At 43.1% G+C, this 19,947-nt stretch overlaps 3 protein-coding genes and 1 long non-coding RNA gene across 4 annotated transcripts; 1 reads left to right on the forward strand and 3 right to left on the reverse strand.

Annotated features, from left to right (window-relative positions):
- Positions 1–953: 953 nt before the first annotated feature.
- LOC117438067 (feather beta keratin-like) lies at positions 954–2,131 on the reverse strand. Its single transcript, XM_034073468.1, has 2 exons — positions 2,049–2,131; positions 954–1,713 (listed from the first exon to the last, which is right to left on the reverse strand). Exon 2 carries the CDS (start codon positions 1,690–1,692, stop codon positions 1,396–1,398), a length of 297 nt encoding a protein of 98 aa, XP_033929359.1. The 5' UTR covers positions 1,693–1,713; positions 2,049–2,131; the 3' UTR covers positions 954–1,395.
- Positions 2,132–4,544: 2,413 nt separating this feature from the next.
- Positions 4,545–5,751, reverse strand: LOC115947510 (feather beta keratin-like). The gene is made up of 2 exons (XM_034073417.1): positions 5,601–5,751; positions 4,545–5,296 (listed from the first exon to the last, which is right to left on the reverse strand). Exons 1-2 carry the CDS (start codon positions 5,706–5,708, stop codon positions 4,979–4,981), a joined length of 426 nt encoding a protein of 141 aa, XP_033929308.1. The 5' UTR covers positions 5,709–5,751; the 3' UTR covers positions 4,545–4,978.
- A 1,946-nt stretch (positions 5,752–7,697) lies between these two features.
- Positions 7,698–8,851, reverse strand: LOC106023572 (feather beta keratin-like). Its single transcript, XM_031054644.2, has 2 exons — positions 8,717–8,851; positions 7,698–8,460 (listed from the first exon to the last, which is right to left on the reverse strand). The coding sequence occupies exons 1-2, from the start codon at positions 8,825–8,827 to the stop codon at positions 8,143–8,145; spliced, it is 429 nt and encodes a 142-aa protein (XP_030910504.1). The 5' UTR covers positions 8,828–8,851; the 3' UTR covers positions 7,698–8,142.
- A 7,824-nt stretch (positions 8,852–16,675) lies between these two features.
- Positions 16,676–19,672, forward strand: LOC115947511 (uncharacterized). The gene is made up of 3 exons (XR_004081429.2): positions 16,676–16,796; positions 18,428–18,695; positions 18,790–19,672. It is a non-coding gene; the product is annotated as an uncharacterized lncRNA (long non-coding RNA).
- Positions 19,673–19,947: the final 275 nt, after the last annotated feature.

The raw sequence follows: 19,947 nt of genomic DNA on the forward strand, positions 1-19,947 counted from the left end.
ACCCGTTTTATATCTGTGGTGCTTCCACTTAAAAACATTCCACAAGCAAAATGTTCAAAGCAAAGAATCTATTTCCTACTTTCATCTGTTCTCCCCAGCTCAGTTCCCCACACTGAAGATCTACATAAAGGCTCAAGCATGCTGAAACACCCTGCTCCTATGAGAATGTATTGAGGATGATGCCTTATTTCCCTTGTATGACTTTTTTACCATACTTCTAATGGATCATCCTGGCTTACAGCTATGGATGGGTGTGCATTTCTACAGGGTTTTCCTGGCAGATAAAAACAAAAGAATATTTTGAGCTGAAGTTTTCTTTCAGGGAAGACCAGAAGACACCCAGCTCGTGCAAACATGTACTCTTAACACCAGGGAAGCTCATATGAGTAGTTTCTGACTCTGACTGTAGGGCCAGTTGCAAACTGTACCCTGTTAAAAATAGACCATGGAAAGGAGGGGAAAAGAAAAAAAAATGAAAATCAGTGTTTAATTCCTTTTAGGAAGTTGATCTGATTGACACCAGTACCTTCAACTTCTTTGGAACTCCCTCTGCATCTGGGGTTTTCAAGAAGGCCTTTGAGCAGGGAAAGGCAAGGACCAATTAGAAGCAGTAACACACAATCAGAGTCTTGGGCAGGTGGGTGTTAGCAAGTATGAGAAGGTCAGTGGCTTGCCTCATCACTTGGAAGCAGTATCCAAGCTTAATTGTTGCTCACATGCTCCTTTGGGGAGCTTCTGGCAAGACTGTGTGTTCAGACCACATCAAACAACCCTCCACCACCCAATCTCTTTTACAATGACCATAGACCTGTGGTACTCAGCTCCTCCAGGCACAAGACATGTAACCCATTGCCCCTAACCCACTCATTTTCTTCCTCTCTAGGGTATCCCATTTCTCAGTGCACATCTTGGCTGGGTATCCCAGGAGGGAAGGAACACGAGGAGACTCAAACTACAATGCAGCATAAACTTTAATGAGCGAAAAGAGAGAAACAAAGCAGTACACCCTGGAAGAGACGCAGTTCAGGATGCTACAAAGGCACCTGAAATTCAAGCACCTCTTCACAGTAGTGGGACAAGTGTTTTCCTTCCACTCCTATGGAGAGAGGTTGGTGAGCAGGGACCTTCTCCAGTTGCTTCAGGATGAACTCATGGCACAGGACAGCAGGAGGCAAAAGGGACTCATAATGCAGAGAAGAAAGCAGGAGAGGAAGACATCAGCTGGCTGTGATTCCAGAAACCACAGGCTGGCACCTTGATTCCCTCCCTCCTTTGCAGGAGGACACAAGGATGCTCAACCCATCTGGGAACTCTGGCCAGCAGCAATGTCCTCAGTCCAGCACCTGGCTTTGAGCCTCCTGGTCTGTGCACTCACTGGAGACATCCAGCCTGGCTTTAGCAGGGCAGGCACCTTCTGCCACAGTAGCGGCCACCAAGACCAGAGAGGCTGAAGCCCCCAGAGTTGATGGGCACTCCTGCCTCACTCAGGATGCTGCCAACAGCAGCAGAGGTGGAGGATCCCACAGCGGTGTTCTGGGGGAAGGAGCTGAGGATGGGTCCAGGCAGGGTCACCACCACAGGAGAGGGCTGGATCACCACGCGGGAGTCCTGGCACTGCCTGATACAGGGCTCGTTGCAGCTGTTGGCCAGTGGGGTTGGCCCACAGGGACGGCACAGATCATAGCAGGACATGGCTGTGGGATGGAGGTGGACCTGGGAGAGAGGGCAAGGAAAGCACAGGCAGCGTGTGAGGGACAGCCTGACATCCCTCTCAGCCAGAGCAAAAGCACAGGCTGTGGAGCATGAACAAGCTCCTTAGGGAAGAAGAGAGGATTAGAAACCCTAGCCCCACAGTTTTCCTGTAAACGGAGCCCAAGTCTTTCTTGCACCTCCCTCTAGTTCAGCGAAGCAAACACAGATGCTGGCAGCACAACCAAGTTGTAAGGCTTACAGTAAAAGCTACACAGAGACAAAGACTCTGTTGGAGACAGAAGACAAAGAGGAAAAAAGAGAAAGACATGAAAAAGGCAAAGTTTGTTGCAGCTCACCTTGTTCAGCAAGGAGGAGAATGCTAGAGAAGTGGATGAGGGAGTCTACAGTTGGACTGGCTTTTATACTGGTGCAGACCTCCCCAGGCACACCCTTTGTGCATGCAATGTGTTTACCAGCATGCTCATCTTGCATGCAAAGCATCATAATTAAAGAAATTGGGACATTGCTTATGTTTTCTGCAATGCTTCTTTTTCATTTCCTTGTTCCTGACATGCCCATTCTGCCACACAGACTCCCTTCAACTGATACTTTTAGATGCCAAAACCTTTCCAGGGGAAATGACACGTCAGCACAGACAGATGATGCTGCCAGTGATGACGAGGGCCCCACTTTGCCAGATGAAGTCAGCCCCTTGCCCTCCAGGGCCTCACTTTAAGGATTCTCATGTTTAGTAGGGCATATATTCTGGCTACCCTAAAATACAAGGCCAGAATTAGAGAGAATTTTCTGTGAGAGGAGTCACCATACCTATTGAACAACATAATACCTAACTCCATGCAAGTGAGGATAGCCTCCAGCAGCTTCTGATCAACAGGAGAAGGATGTTTCAAAAACAGAAATACTTTTCTCCAACACATACTATTTCCACCCTAACCCCACCAGCACCAAATATATGTGTTGGGGCTTCCCAACTGTCCCTTCTTCATGCTTAAGGCTACCAAACATTTCTTCTTTGAGCCCACACCCTAACTCAATGACAGGAACTGCAAGCAGCTTGGAAAGCTTTCCATGAGACACTGGAACTCATAACAAATACTAGCCTAGGAATATATGCTGGACACAGGTAGACATCAGGATCTCTGTTTCCTCTTCCCAGGCATCTAAGAGCACTCAGACATGCAGTTTCCCACTGACCTGCAGTAGTAACACTCTCAGTGCCCACAGTGAGGATCTGCTGAAAGACTCCAATGCCCTGCTGTACCCTGCTCTCTCTGATTACACACAGCTGATATATGTAGTTCCCTCCCTGGTATGATCTTTCCAGCCCACCTTGCTTCTGCTGTCAGATCAGCACGGCTCATGAGTGTTGGTGGACAGTGCATTCCCTCAGGGAATGCAGTGAAGGGCACAGGGTTTTTGCTGACAGCAGCTGTCATTCAGAAATCCAAGGCTTTAGCTCCAGGGAAAGGCAGTGTAGGGGTTCCAACAGTGTATGTGACAGTACAGGAGGTGCTCCTCACTCTATCTGAAGCAGGAGTTCTGGGGCATGTGGCAAATATCTCCAGTGGAGGATTAGAGGATAAGGCAGGAAGGGACAGGCAGCTTGTCCTCTCCTACATCACCAGCTACATGCTGACTTCATGCATGAGCAAGGTTACTTCCCACCCTGATGTCTGTGGACTTGCAATTGAGAGCAGAAAGGCAGGAAGACACAATGGCTGCATCCTGGAGGGTTTGGTTTTTTCCATCCTCTGATGTTCAAGTGCAAGGGATGGAGAAAGACTTGCTAAATGCCCTCAGTTGAGTGTCATGGGGTATGGGTCATGTAGGCTCTGAAGCTGTGACTATGATGCTATGCCAACATTCTAAAGTACTTCTGAAATGGGCTGGGTGGGACACACAGAGACTGGGGCAGAAAGGAAGGCTTACATCTCCTTGGGCATCTGTCACACATCTTGGAGGCATGGAAGGCTTTGCATAAGGTTTGCTGAGAAACACAAGTCAGATGATCAGGACAGAGGGATGTGGTATCATATCCAAATTTGGATATATTTGTCACATGTAAAGGACAGTGCCCTCTATCTCACTATTTCAGTGAGACACCCACTCTCAGACCCTCAGATGAATGCAAGCGCACCACATCCTTTCAGCCTGTTTGGGATCACATTTGCTAATGCAGACTACTATTGTACACTGGGCTGCTTTAGACAAAGTATTTCGAGCAGGTTGAAATAGTTGATCCTTCCTCTTCCCTCAGCATTTGTGAGGTCACACCAGGAGTTCCATGTACAGTTCTGGGCTCCTCAGTGTAAGAGAGAAATGGACACACCAAAAGGGAGTAAAATGAAGGTCCATGATGAATGAGAATTAAATTTAAAAGATGATTAAGGGACTGGAGCATCATATATATGAAGAAAAACTGAGAGCTGGGAAGAGCAGGCTCTCAGGGATGGTGCCCATTCATCTGTTGAAATACCTGAAGGTAAGGTTTAAGGAGGAAGGAAGTGGGCTCTTTGCAGGGAGGCCATTCAAAAAAGCAAAGGCAATGGGGCAAGAATGAAACACAAAAAGCTCTCTTTGAACATCAAGATATACTTTTTCCTTGTGTTACTGAGCACTGGAACAGGCTGCCCAAGTTTAGATCCTTGAAAGCAGCAAAAAGCAATCTGGGCCAAAAGCAATTGGCTCTAGGTTGAACTCATTGAACAACAGGTTGGACTAGGCAACCTCCAAAAGCAGCTTCCAACCTATATAATTCTGTGATTCTGTGATTTCCCATTGAACAGATTGGCTGGGCATCCACGAAGGAAAGGAACACAAGAAGACTCAAGTTACAATGCAGCATAAACTTTAATGATTAAAAAGAGAGAAACAAAGCAGTGCAGAAGAGACAACGTCCAGGCTGCTACAAAGGCACCTGACACTCAGGCGCCTCTTCACAGCAACAGGACAAGCATCTTCATATGACACACATGGGGAGAAGGCAATGAGCAGCAACCCTCTGTGCTTGCTTCAGGATGAATTTGTGGCACAGGACAACAGGAGGCAACAGGGACTCATGATATGGAGAAGAAAGCAGGAGAAGAAGAAGACATCAGCTGGCTGTGATTCCAGACACCACAGGCTGGCACCTTGATTCCTTCCCTTTGCAGGAGGGAACAAGGATGCTCAACCCATCTGGGAACTCTGGCCAGCAGCAATGTCCTCAGTCCAGCACCTGGCTTTGAGCCTCCTGGTCCACACACTGGAGACATCCAACCTGGCTTTAGCAGGGCAGGCACCTTCTGCCACAGTAGCGGCCACCAAGACCAGAGAGGCTGAAGCCCCCAGAGTTGATGGGCACTCCTGCCTCACTCAGGATGCTGCCAACAGCAGCAGAGGTGGAGGATCCCACAGTGGTGTTCTGGGGGAAGGAGCTGAGGATGGGTCCAGGCAGGGTCACCACCACAGGAGAGGGCTGGATCACCACACGGGAGTCCTGGCACTGCCTGACACAGGGCTCGTTGCAGCTGTTGGCCAGTGGGGTTGGCCCACAGGGACGGCACAGATCATAGCAGGACATGGCTGTGGGATGGAGGTGGACCTGGGAGAGAGGGCAGGGAAAGCACAGGCAGCATTATAGTGACAGACTACTAGGTGAGAGCAAAAGCACAGGCTTTGGAGCAGGGACAAGCTTCATAGAGAAGAATAGAATCTTAGGAGTTGCAGCACTCAACAGGGCCCTGCAAAGACAGAGAAAAACTCCCACCTGCCCACAGTTCGGCAAGGAGAATGGAGATGAGTGCCAATGGTCTAAGCAAAACAGAACTGAGCTAAAGACACAGTCGAGAACAGAAGACAAAGAGAAAAATCAGAAAGAAAACAAACAGAAGACAATTGCTTCTTACCTCGTTCACCAAGGAGAAGGCAAGAGAAGTGGATGAGGGAGAGCCCATACTGGGCTGGCTTATATACTGCTCAAGACTGCCCCAGGCCCAGAGGCAGACTTTGCACATGGAATATGTTTCCCAGCAAGCTCTTCTTACACACAGAGCATCACAATTTAAAAAATTAGGGGGGTTATTTCTGCCCTGCAACCTTCTCTTTTCATTTCCCTGTTCATGACATGCCCATTCAGCCACACAGGTTCCTTCCAGCTGACACTATTAGAGGCCAAAAGGTTTCCAGGGGAAATGACACGTCAGCACAGGCAGATGATGCAGCCAATGATGAGGATTTTCTTACCTCACCAGGTGAAGCAAGACTCGTGCCCTCAGGGCCTCACTTTAAAGTGTTTCTGATGCATGGGTCCCGTCTCCTCATAACCCTGAGGCTTCAGCCTGGACATCCACACATAAGGGTCAACCTGTTTCAGCTGCCCGCTCTAGTTCTGACTCACACTTCATTAGACATTGCCTTTCTAGGCAGGGCACCTCTGCTATGGGGTTTAGACCAATCTTTGTTGGTGCCATGGACAGTGGGATTGAGTGCACCCTCAGCAAGTTTGCCGATGGCACCAAGCTGTGTGGTTCGGTTGATACGCTGGAGGGAAGGAATGCCATCCAGAGGGACCTGGACACACTTGTGAGGTGGGCTGATGCCAACCTCATGAAGTTTAACCATGCCAAGTGCAAGGTCCTACACCTGGGTGGGAGCAATCCCAGGCACAGCTACAGGTTGGGCAAAAAGGAAATTCAGAGCAGCCCTGCGGAGAAGGACTTGGGGCTGTTGGTCAATGAGAAAATGAACATGAGCCAGCTGCAGTGTGTGCTTACAGCCCAGAAAGCAACCGTATCCTGGGCTGCATCAAAAGAAGCGTGACCAGCAGGTTGAAGGAGGTGATCCTGCCCCTCTGCTCTCGTGAGACCTCACTTGGAGCATTGTGTGCAGTTCTGGTGTCCTCAACATAAAAAGGACATGGAACTGTTGGAACAAGTCCAGAGGAGGCCACGAGGATGATCAGGGGACTGGAGCACCTCCCGTATAAAGACAGGCTGAGAGAGTTGGGGCTGTTCAGCCTGGAGAAGGCTGCATAGAGACCTCATGGCAGCCTTCTAGTACCTGAAGGGGGCCTACGGGGATGCTGGTGAGGGACTCTTCATTAGGGACTGTAGTGATAGGACAAGGGGTAATGGGTTGAAACTTAAATAGCAGAGGTTTAGACTGGATATAAGGAAGAAATTCTTTACTGTGAGGGTGGTGAGGTACTGGAATGGGTTGCCCAGGGAGGTTGTGAACGCTCCATCCCTGGCAGTGTTCAAGACCAGGTTGGATGAGGCCTTGGGTGATATGGTTTAGTGTGAGGTGTCCCTGCCCATGGCAGGGGGGTTGGAACTAGATGATCTTCAGGTCCTTTCTAACCCTAACTATTCTATGATTCTATGATCACTGCTTCGGACCTCCCTAAGCACAGCTTGCTCAGCAGCTAAGTGGGTTTTCTAGAAGCTTTGCAGCAGAACTGTGCCAGTATCACTTCCCTTCACAGTACAATTACAGATAAAGAAAAACTCTGCAACACTTTATTTTTTTCAGCAAAAGACTGCTTTAGTGGTTGCAAAAATGCTTTTCCTGCTCCATTCTAGCCCTGCACAGAGTTTCCAGCACATATCAACAGCACTGCCCATCTCTTTTTGATGAGGAATGATGAGCCCTGTGTGTGCATATCTATCAACTACACATCAATATTCAACCTATTCCAGCTTTGCCAAAATCTATCAGAGGGCTCACACCTCCCTTTGTATTGTTGCTCTGGCTGACACCTCTCATTTCAGTCCCTTTAGCACTCCCTCCACATCCAGGGCTTCCAAGAAGGGTTTTGAGGAAGGAAGGGCAAAGATCAATTGCAGGTGGTAACATGGAACCAGAGCCTTGTAGAAGTGGGTGTTGGACTGCACAGAAATGTCTTGCAGCAGGTCAGTGCCTTGCCTCATCAACCAGAGACAGTATTCAAGCTGCACATCTTGACTGGGCATCACAGGAGTGAAGGAACACAAGGAAAACTCAAGTTACAATGCAGCATAAATTTTAATGAATAAAAAGAGAGAAACAAAGCAGTGCATCCTGGAAGAGACAACGTCCAGGCTGCTACAAGGGCACCTGACACTCAGGCACCTCTTCACAGCAACAGGACAAGCATCTTCATCTGACGCACATGCACAGAGAGTGGTGAGCAGGGACCTTCTCCAGTTGCTTCAGGATGAACCCATGGCACAGGACAGCAGGAGGCAAAAGGGGCTCATGATGTGAGAAGAAAGCAGGAGAAGAAGAAGACATCAGCTGGCTGTGATTCCAGACACCACAGGCTGGCACCTTCCATGCCTCCCTCCTTTGCAGGAGGACACAAGGATGCTCAACCCATCTGGGAACTCTGGCCAGCAGCAATGTCCTCAGTCCAGCACCTGGCTTTGGGTTTCCTGGTCTGTGCACTCACTGGAGACATCCAGCCTGGCTTTAGCAGGGCAGGCACCTTCTGCCACAGTAGCGGCCACCAAGACCAGAGAGGCTGAAGCCCCCAGAGTTGATGGGCACTCCTGCCTCACTCAGGATGCTGCCAACAGCAGCAGAGGTGGAGGATCCCACAGCAGTGTTCTGTGGGAAGGAGCTGAGGATGGGTCCAGGCAGGGTCACCACCACGGGAGACGGTTCAATGATGACCCTGGAGTCCTGGCACTGCCTGATGCAGGGCTCGTTGCAGCTGTTGGCCAGTGGGGTTGGCCCACAGGGACGGCACAGATCATAGCAGGACATGGCTGTGGGATGGAGGTGAACCTGGAAGAGAGGGCAGGGAAAGCACAGGCAGCATTATAGTGACAGCCTACTAGGTGAGAGCAAAGGCACAGGCCTGGGAGCTGAGACAGCCTGTGTAGGGAGAAAGTCTCCTGGTCTTTAAGAAGCTGCTGCAAGAAAAGCTATAGACCTTCCCCATCTTCCATGATGTTGGCAAGGAGCAAGGCTCTCAGAAAAGCTACACAAAAGAGAGAAAAAGGACAAAGAAGAGAATTTGACAGAGGCACTTGCTACTTACCTTGTTCAGCAAGGAGGAGAAGGCAAGAGAAGTGTATGAGGGAGCCTGCAGTTGGACTGACTTTTTATACTGGTCTAGACTGCCCCAGGCCCAGAGGCACCCTTTGTGCATAGTAATGTATTACCAACAAGCTCATCATGTATGGAAAGCATTCCCTACTACTGAAGTACACTTTGATTTCGTAGTTGCAATGCTACCTCCTCATTTCCTTGCTAATGGCATGCCCATTCCACCACAGAGCCTTATTTTATGTGACACAATTAGAGATCAAATGAATTTCTTGCACAGCACTGTTGATTCGGGTAACTTAGACATTTATGATGATCTGCTTGGAAAGCAATGTATTCTCCTCCTCCGTCATTTTAGCTACTGGCTTGGCTTTCACAGGGCCATTTTCAAATTAGAATGATGTGAGACTCATCTTAATTGGAAAATGTGCATGTTTTGCACAAATATATTTCCAGGTATTTTTCTCTGTTCCTTTGGATTGCACCACACCCTGAATCTGTTAATAGAAGTGAAACATTTCTTTAGGTAAAAGCCTAACTAGGTCAGATACCCTACATGGTACCAAAACTTGAATTCATCTATCAACTCTTTCATTTTTGCAAGCACATCATGGTTATATTTAAGTATTGATATGGTTATATTATGATATATTATAGCTTATTTTTTCACTACTTCTTCATTTTGTAGAATCTCCCCAAAATTCAGAGTATTTAACTCTCAATACACAACATGGCACCATCAGAATATTTAAAAATCATAGAATCATAGAAAATCAATCATGGGAATGCATCTTGTGGTAATCACTGAGGTGGAATAAGTGATCAATACCAGGATTAATAGAAATGTTTTTATAAGATATTCTTTCATTCAAAAAAGTAGAGTTCACTTAGTTTTCTTCTGAGCAGTATCAGAATCTTGATCTTCCATTTACCACCATTACATATTTAGAAGCCACTGAGGTGTGTCTGTCTGCAGATCCCTGAGGCTGCGAAACAATACTGAAGTTTCTCCACTGGCTTCTTTAAAGCAAAGAGATTCAAAGCTGGTCCCAAAATATTCATGACAAAATTTGAATAGTTATGTCACTTGGGTAATACCATCACTTTGAATTGGAGAGCCATGGTTACTCCCTAAGCAGGCAATATGTAATAGCTTCAGAAACCAGGTGTTATGAATTTTTTCATTAAAAAGTAGTTTTGTATGTGTCATAATAATAACCTTGTATAAGACTTCTGGAGCAGATCCATAGCTACTCTAAATTCTTATGACTATGTAATACAGCATCACTGGGCAACAAAATTATGGCTTCTCTCCCTTTGTCTCTCATAGCATGCCCTTCTCAGTGAAACATAACATCCTCAGTTCAACTAGGAGAAGATCAAGTTACTATTTGCAGAGCTAAAGCCATATATCTGCCTCCACAGATTCCCAGTGAAAATTCACATCCAGTGATCCCACTGTAAGTGAGCTCCTTCAGGCTAGACCAGGAAGGGTCTGAGACTTGCCATGACACTTTATTGCACTGAAAAGCTTGGTGTCACGTAATCACTCCTTTTTCAACGTGCTGTCTAGACAGAAATTAGTATTTTGCTTCTTACTCTTTAGGAAAGGACATTTCTGGCCATCCTAACCCTTCCTGATAGATTGCCATTCTGCACTCAAGCATGACTGGTGTCTGGGATGCTTATTTGGGTGTCATCTCTGATTAAAGGGTCTGCCAGCAGGAATCAGGATGAAAAGCTGCAGCAACCAAGGGTGACAAAGACTTTTTCTGCCTCCAGTCCCCACGTAGCTCATCTTTGGGATGTTATGTCAAAATCTGTAGTTGTTACAGAACGAGTTAGTCAGGGAAAGTATCTCACGTACCCTGAGACCTGCCCTTCCCTAAAGACAGAGTTCCTGTCTGGAGTTGTTTACCTGCTCCTTGTTTGCTTCTCTGATAGAGCAGTAAAAATTCTTCTCTGTAAATCCCTCCTAAATTATTAGGTGTGTTGGAGGGATCCCTAAGGCAATAACTCTTATCAGGAAGTTCTGCGTCCTCCTTGGATCAAATGTCATATCACAAGTATTCATTAATGATTTATACATTCAGAGTGCTATGTTATTATAGTTGAAGTGTGGTATTGGCTTCTGACACCCATAAATTGAGTAATAATATCTCTTTAAGATAAACAGATCAAAGTCACATATGTCACTCCACTAATCAGTTCATAATCAGGTCAGGATTCCTGGCCTTATACTGCTTTATTTTGTTTATTTTCTACTTTTTTTCCTACACTACATTAATCTTAGATTCCACTCACCCCTTACAGTCTCATGTGACAGTCACATGACCCCAGTGATGCAAATAAACTCCATTCCATGGGTTTGTATGTTATTGCAATGATTTCAACACCATGAAGGTGTTGAAGCCTTATAATTTGGATCCATATTTTCCCAGGATACAAGTCATCTCAGTGACAGATTATATTCCCTTTCTGTGAGGGTATTTTAAGAGCCAGCACATCTACAATGGCACAACTGCAAGCAGTTTTAGTAAGCTGCCTGTCATCAGTCTGATGCTCTTGTTCCCCTGTCATCTTTCCCATCAAATCATATTTATCTGCGGTACATGAAAGGACAGAAGACAGATGGGCTGGGAGCTGCAATGCACTGCTTGGAAAGCATAAATAGACTCTCAAAACTACTAGTTACTTCTGGCTTCAAATTTGGAACCTTGTTTTCAAGGCAAATAATTTTAAAAATCTATGTGTTTTGAGGCACTGTGGCTTTGGCAACCAAAATCTCATCATCTTGTGGGAGAAAACCTTAGCTTGCAGTATAAAGCAGGAATGATTTGGGTGACTTTTTAACTCTGTCTCTCTGAATGTCTCTCACAGTTCACCCAGCTCCAAGGGCAGACTCACAGGGATCTCACAGGTGGGATTACAGGGAATCACTAAACTCTGTATGAAGAAATCATGGCTGTAATTTTATCATCAGCAGTCATATCCAAGGCAATTGCAATGCTTAGGGAGAGTGATTTCACATTGCCCTGAAAGGAGGAGTTTGGGAGGTTTTGCTCCTTAGTTTTAGCACTTCTGTACTCCAAAGCTGGATCTTCCCCTCAGATAGGTGGTATAATCTTGCAGCAAACAGTCTTAGCTGTTAGGACAAGGTTGAATGGTAAAGAGGACTCTTTCTTTCTCTTAATACTGGTATTACATTGTAGCTAGGTGTAAGAAAACTCTCTTTGCAGTTATAATGTACAATCTGCTGTAACTATGCAAGCAAATTTCTTTGGGCAAGATGCTGCACTGATGGAATACCACTTTATTTTGTGGAAGATTGGGAGATTTCAGTATAAAAAGCATTCATGCTCTACCACCTTCCTCTGAAAACTATTTAATTTCATATATATATATAATTCATTCAATCTGTGGTACTCATCTTCTAAATCATTCCTGTAAAGTAGACATCTTTGTAAGGATCCCAAAGTAGTGCCAGTCATTGGGAACACCCTGTAGAAGTTTCAGATTAAAGGTTTTCAAAGCACTTTGCAAACTCTAATTATTTATACATGCAAAACACTTATTACCATATTTTAAGCATCCAGCATGATTGCATTGTTTTAAAATAGACTTACAAAGTCACCCTGAAATACATGTCAGAGTTATTAATGTTCATATTCTCTAGTTATGTATTAAGGTTCTTGCATCATACTACTTTTTTGTTTGATTTTCCTTTGAAAAGTAGCTTTGTTGAACTTGTTGCAGAGAAAACCTGAACCTTCTCAGGACTTACACAAACATGCATTTGCTCACTTACTATGTATGCAAAAGCAGAGAAAAATCGTATAAACATCCATGACAGCTTAATTCTGTTTGCATTTAGAGCAAGTGTCTCAAAAAGAGCTGAACTAATCATATTGGAAAGGAATAACAAAATCAAGACCCTTAATAAAGACTTAGAGGCCTTTTCAGAGGAGGCAGGAGAATGTTTTGGGCAAAAGATTAGGCTCTAGTATGTCTCTCATGAATGAATGTGAAGGTCAGAAAATGCGCAAGTCAGGCTAGTCTGACGTATATAGAACTTGGGGAATAAAATAATCTGGGTAGCTAATGAGGCCTCATGCACAAAATGCTTCTTTAATCTTTCAATTAAGTTAAGAAAGTTCCCACTAAATAGGCCTCCTATTTCTCTTCTTTGTTTTCCCTCTCTTTTACTGTTCTCTTCAGAAAAGCAGATAAATCCACGTCAATACAGTCACTGCTTGGTAACCAACCATTACCTAGGGGATGAATTTTCATGAAAGATTTTTATGGAAAGGTTATTATTTTTGTAACAAAGGTTATTACTCCACAGGTAGTCATTTGAAAGCATTGGTAATTGCAGATTTCTTAAGTGGCAGCTTAGGTTTCAAAATACATAAGTGAAGCTATGGATTTTAACCAGGGATGGTGTCTAAAGTACTTTAAGCAGCTTTGAAAAACTTGGCACTTTTTCATCTCTTTCATAGAAAGAGGAAAAAAAAAACCCTAAAAAAAATCAATGTTCCCTATTTATTCTGAGCAGGGGAAGTACAGTCTGAGAATTTCCAGCCCTACGGAATTGCTGTGCTTTGTTCAGGCTAAGTGGATCTCCACTACACTAACCCTTTTGGATACTTATCTCTTCAGATGCAACTTCAAGCGCCTTATCTTTCCAGTAAACATGGCTATCCCAGAAAGAATGATGTCCTGGTGCCCAAACCACTGGCTTAGTTGGGGTTGTACACACTTCGCTTACCCTATAGATTGAGTTGCTGCACCAAATACTCGGTTTATTGTGGAAATAGCACTGGAAGAATGTGAATATAGTGGGTACTCTTAAAATTAAATAATTTATTAACATTTAGGAGAGTGTTTACTTCCCAACTGCCACAGATTTCCTGAGTAAAACCAGAAAAGTCATTTCAGGACATATCAAGAGTACTTCCCTATACTGAGAACCCCTCCCTTAATCCCTGTGCATTAGCATTGCTTTTGTAAAAGTAATCCCTTCTCTTTTGTTTCTCAGGCTAATCAGTTCCAATGCTTGTTGTTTGGTGTGGAGACTTGCCCTTTGTTTGCCCAATGCAATCTCAGTTAAGACTTCAAAGACTTGCACGAATTCAAATTATAAATAATAGGATAAATGCCAGTGAGGAAAGCCTGTTTTACTCCAGGCTGTTCCATTTGCTCACCAAGTGACCTCTAACAATTCATTTAGCTTCTGTGCTTCACTATTAAACCCAGATAATAATTAGAATTAATATTTGCCAAAGGCAATGAAAATTTAAGATGCAAAGGAAGTGTGAAGTAGTATTTTATATAGTGCCCAAAACAGCAAAGAGAGTAAGTCTCAAGGAGTTCCACATACTATGGCACAAAGGGCTGTAAAAAGAGGGTGCAATAAACATGAAGCACTGAGCAGTCTCTGAGACAGTATTTAGAAAACAAAAGGCCCATAAGAGGAGCATGAGTTGTGCTAAACCTGGACTAATGGCACAAAATGTCCTAGATACAGAAGATGAGCATAGTTGGCAGCAAAGCCTTTTCTTGTCAGGCATTTCCATTTCTCTAAGAACATGTCTGTGGTGGTTTACAGACAGTTAAAAAGCATATATATATATTTTTACCTACAAGCTTTTAAGGTTTATTTTCACTTAGCTTATGAACAGCACATTGTGCTTATTTTAGGCTGGTACAACCAATTGTTTCTTTATCCATGGTTAAATTCCAAGACCCAAATCTTACTAAATGAATTCTGAATGTAAATAAATGTATCTGTTAATCTCCCTGTATATGTATGTATGTCTTTTCAGCCCAATAAATCCTGCTACACAGCCTAATGTTACACAGCTCCTCAATGGCAGAGCAGTGCTTAGGCAAATTAATCAGAAGTAAATCTTGGGGCATTCCCACCTGCTTTTAGTTCCCTTTTGTCTGCCTGAAGCCCTCAAAACACCTATATCCTGGTTTCTTTAATCAGAAAACTATACTCATTTTTTCCTGTTTCTTATTATGGTCCTAAAAAATCAAACTGACTAAGATGTAGTAACTTTCACTCAAAAAAAACAAACCAAAACCAAACCCAAAACAAGAAAGCCCAAACACTTCTAAGGGTTAAACGTAAATCCACCTTCTTACTACAGACGTTTGGTTTTGGCCACCTGGCAAAAAGCACCTGCTTCACTCCATGGTGTTTCTCCATAGATTCACATGCTCAAAATCAATATGAGAGATGAGACACAGAGCTCTTAAGTGTACATAAAAAACCCCTTTTCCTCCCTGAAGAACAGGTGCCTTCAGCAAATAGGAAAGGCTCTAACATGTATTTTGTGCAGAGCGAATAGGCATTCTTTTCCCCTCATATTTCTCTTTCACAAGATTTATATTTAAAGTTGAGGGCAACTGAGTGATGCTAGAAACGTGACATGCCCCCTTCCTTGCCTTGCAAACTGGGAGGAAAGATTCCTTTGTTCATCATTATTATTCACTTAAATTTTTCCTTCATATCATAAATTGTCTATAGCTTGATATGTTAGCTGGGGTCCTAAGGCAAAAGCACTTACAGGAAACTGTGAACAGAACAAAAGACTTCAGACTGATTCCCAGTCATTTATGCAGATAACGCATTGTGTATCAGGTATACAACACAGCAAGTAGTATTGTACTTAAGTGTGTCCTGAAATATGTAAGTGATTCTTGTTCCTGGTATTACAATAAGATTTTAATTAAGAATAACTTTTATGTATTAAAAACCCTCTTTCTGATTAACAAGTTGGCATATTAAGTGACAGTTATGCCAGAAAGCTCCTAGATGGTGGCTTTTTCAGAAGTTGCATCCATCTGAATCCTAATTTCCCTCTCCTCCTTTAACATAATATTTCTGTCATATTAATCTCTTCTTTCTAGAGTTTATAAACCCATTTTTAAATCCACATCTGGCTCATTCATAAAAGTCTTGACAAACTGACAGCCCCAATTTCCTACCATTCTTTGGTAGTCTTATGTTAAAGTTACACCTCTCCTTTGTGTTAGGTTCTCAACTGGATAGAGCTATTTCCTATGTGCTTCCCCCTGCCCCCACTGGCAGTCTTCACTTTAGCACTACCACATTAAAACAGCCTGGACGGAAACACCAGTTTCAGAGTACAACCCACTGCAACCTTCCCTGTAAAACTGCTCTTTTGAACCTGGTCAAAAAAGCTGGGGGAAAAAGAAACCAAAACCAGAAAGAAAAGCAGGAAGCCAGCCCTGTGATGCTCCCTGGCTTCACTTTGAGTCAGTGGCAAGAAGACGTAGGTGGCATCAACCTGCCTTTAATTGCAACATGGGCAAACCCTGCAAAGAGACCTGAAACAAATCCAAATGCTCTGCTGAAATACGATGCAAGTGTTATCTGTAAAAACTAAAGTGAATATTAGATAACACGGAGCTCACTGCCTAGGAATCAATCCTATTCAGAGATGATCAGCCACATTCTTGGCTTTGAATTTATTGAGTTTTCTCCTCATCCATAAATACTCCTTGAGAATAATGGCTGTATACTGCCAAGTTTAATGCCCTGTAAAGCATTTCAGAGGAAAACTCTCATCTCTTCCACACCAGACAAGCTGTCAGGTTTGGGAAATTAAAATGAAATCCTGCTTCCTGCCAGCAAATGGTGCTACTGATGCTCCCTTGAACTCACTGAAGCAGAAAAAAACCCCAGAAAATGTAAATAAAAGAATGCTTGATCAACTCATGATCTAACTGAAATGTGGTTAATGAAGTATATCAAGTTCTTTTTGACGCATGAAGTGTTTAAGTGAATCCTGCCTGCAGGGTGTAGTGTGTATTTAGCACACAATGTGAAGGTCCAATAGGTAACAAACACAAACAGCATGCAAAACAGTTTCATTACTTGCAGGAGTTATGCATGCAGCAAAGTTTGTTTTGCAACTAATTAAGACTTCATGCAGAAAGGGTGTCACATCCTCCAGGCAATTTGACTATGTGTATAAAAGCATTTGCTACCTAGAACTCTTCTAATCACTTTTCTTAAACTCTTCTGCTTGGTGATCCAGGTAAGTCAATTTTTAATCAATTACTTATTGCTATCTAAATATTATCCAATGATAGGTGAAACTTCGGAAATGGCAAGGGGGTATTCAGCCAGAAATAGCCTTTTTGTTGTCCTTTACTGTTTTACACTTCAGAGGTGAAAGATTGCATTTGCAAACTACATTAGCATTCAGGACAGCAGTACGTTTAAACCATGCATAGCATATGGAACACCCTCAGAACACTAAAGAGTCTCAATTGAAGACTTGCATGCATCCTTTTCATATTATAAAGACTAGATTTCATTAAAGAAGTTATTGATGAAAAAATATGCCATTGAAGAAATACAATTTTTATATATATTTTTATACAATTTTTATATCTTCTCACTCTCAGCTGTCTCCAAGGAAGCTGCTTTTAACAGCTGGAGAATTTGTCATTAATAATTTCAAAGTCCTACAAAGCCTGTAACTTTTTTTCTGACTAAAAGGCCACTTTGCTGCTGGTTTTGTTTAAAACACATTTATAGTGTTGAATTTTACATCTAGAAGGGGCATACAAGTGCTCCTTTTCACCCCTTCTCAGGGATACTAGGATGAGCTGAAGCACCCTTATTGCAGATGAACCTAAATCTACCCTTAGACTGATCTGTAGGAGGAATTCTTTTTCCAAAGGCAAAACTAGTCATTTCAGATCCAGCTCTTTAGCTGGTTTTGTTGTTGCCTTTTTCTTACCTTCAAGTCAAAGACATATGATCAATTGGAAATAGCTGAAGATGCAGCCCTCAGGATTGAAGAAGGCAACTGTAGCGTGTACTAAACCAAGATGTTTAGAGTCATGAAACCACCTCTGAATGTTGTCTCCTGAGGTAATTGTGTGGACTCATTTGGGAAATCAGTTCAGGACCATTCTTTATGCCAGCCCTTAGTCTCTTCTGCATCAGTTTCACAAAGATAAAGTGAAGAAAATTATCTCTTCTCCCTCACTATGTTTGCTACTGAATTGTGCCTCATTAGTGTGGGCACAATTCAGGGCAAGGACATCTTGTTAATCTGTAATTATACAATGCCCAGGAAAATCTGGCCTTCATACCAGGTACAGTTTTAAAGAGCTGTGTGATTTTAAATACAAGATACTGTAATTTAGATGGTATATAATGTGTCTAATAAGAGATGGGTGGATCTTCATCCCAGATCATACTGCTCCATTTCTAATCACGTGAAATGAGGCAACTGGCTTCACCCCCCTGTTTTGGTTTGCCACTGCAGTGAGGATTAAAAGTGAAGTTTAAAAACTGGAGTTGAGTTTGGGTTGTGGCTTTCAGTACAGTTTGAAATGGTAATAGCAGTAAGAGAAGAAGAATAGAGAAGCAATAGCAGAAGAGTGTTTTAGGATGAAAACAGTGGTGATCTAGAAACTATAATATATTGAAACAATGATGTTCAAAAGGGTTATTTAGGAAGGAGATTTACTGAGTGGAAAAAAGAAACTGGACGAACATGTAACTATCACATGAACTAGGCAATTTCCCCTTTTGCCCTCAACCATGACATCCAGCATGCAACCCTGTCTTCCCAAAATCCTGACGTCTCATACATTAACTTTTTGCTGGACTAACAACTGCCTTTTCTCCTCTCCCCTTCTTGTGTTACAGGTGTGGATCTGTCCCATGTCTCCCTACGAGTGCTGCCTGTCACCTGGGCTGATATGCCCTGAGCCATTTGCCCTCACCTCCAATGAGACCTATGTCATAAAATACCCTGATACAGTAATGGACATAGTGGAGCCTGACCTGCCACCGTATTCTGTGATATATCCCGGCCCAACTCTCACCACTTTTCCTCAGCAAACCATAGTGGGATCTACTGCCTTGTTTGATGTCAGAAACTTGCTTGGATCCAGGGGATTTAATGGGTTTAGGGGTATGTGTGGTTCTGGGACAGCATGTAACTCATTTTATGATATAGGAAACTTTAATCCTTCTTTTCCTCACTTTTCCATACCCTTTTGTTATAGAACTTGCAGACGAACCTAAATCCTGCATGGATATCTGTGGATAAAGTGAAAAGCAGTACTGAACAATAAGAAAGATCACGACTAAGTTTATGGATAATGGATTATAGAAGTGCTGAGTTCCTACAGTTCCCAGTAGAGTCAATAAAGCATTGGCTTCCTGGCACTAGACCTGCATGAGGACTTGAATTTCCAAACTTCAAGAAACTGATTTTTCACTATTGATCTTACTCAAAATTAGAGTGAAATAAAAAAAAAAAAAAAGAAAAGAAAGAAAAAGAGAAAATTCTCCAAGAAACAAGATAGAAAAACAAAAATACGTTTTTGGTTTGAAAAAAATATCTCAATAAATTCAAGTTTTTATGCCAATATCGACTTTCTATTATCAATTTGTCCTGAAATGAAAACCACCAAATATTTCAAAATTAGACGACTAAAAATCTTGGGTTCCAAAACCAATTTTATCAAAATCCACATTCATTTGTATATTTTGTGGAACCAGCATTTACAATTAAAAAAAAACAACAAAAACCAAAAAAACAGCGCTACTTGGCATTTTTTAAGAATAGGCATTTTGCAAGTCTCTCTTGTGCTTTATTTCTGCTTAGAGCCATGATGCAATGGTTTTCCAGCTTATTTTTCTGCCTATACCTCATTTGATGCAAGCCAGGGCAAAACCAAATTCCAACTTCAAGCAATTGTAATAACTGGTATCTTCATAAAATACCTCAGCAAAGAAGAACATTCTATGTAAAATCATGGAACTGGAGATTCATTATAGACCCTCATGAAGTCCTGGAACTCTTCTGATTATATCCTATCCATCTGATTTTGCACATGTATATTCAGCTTCTCATTCCCATTAAATATTGCCATGCAGCATACACTTCTGGGGTTTCCTTTTGCTCTACATTTTATTTCTGAACCTTTGTGAGTGCCGCTGTAAGAGGTGTTGTCACCTTCCAGAGGCTCAACACTTATATCAGCATTAACTAAGTCACCACTCAATATTTATAAGCTTGTGCATGTTTTGAGACCTCAGCCAGACTGCAGAGAAGATGCTGCTGGCTCTGGAGGGTGTTTCACCCATCTCTGAAGCAGGTCACAGAAAGCTGGCAGGCTCTGCAGCAAGAGGCACTGCGAAACCTCCTCCCCACTCCT

Source organism: Melopsittacus undulatus (genome assembly GCF_012275295.1).
Source record: "Melopsittacus undulatus isolate bMelUnd1 chromosome 20 unlocalized genomic scaffold, bMelUnd1.mat.Z SUPER_20_unloc_1, whole genome shotgun sequence".
Taxonomy (NCBI): Eukaryota; Metazoa; Chordata; class Aves; order Psittaciformes; family Psittaculidae; genus Melopsittacus; species Melopsittacus undulatus.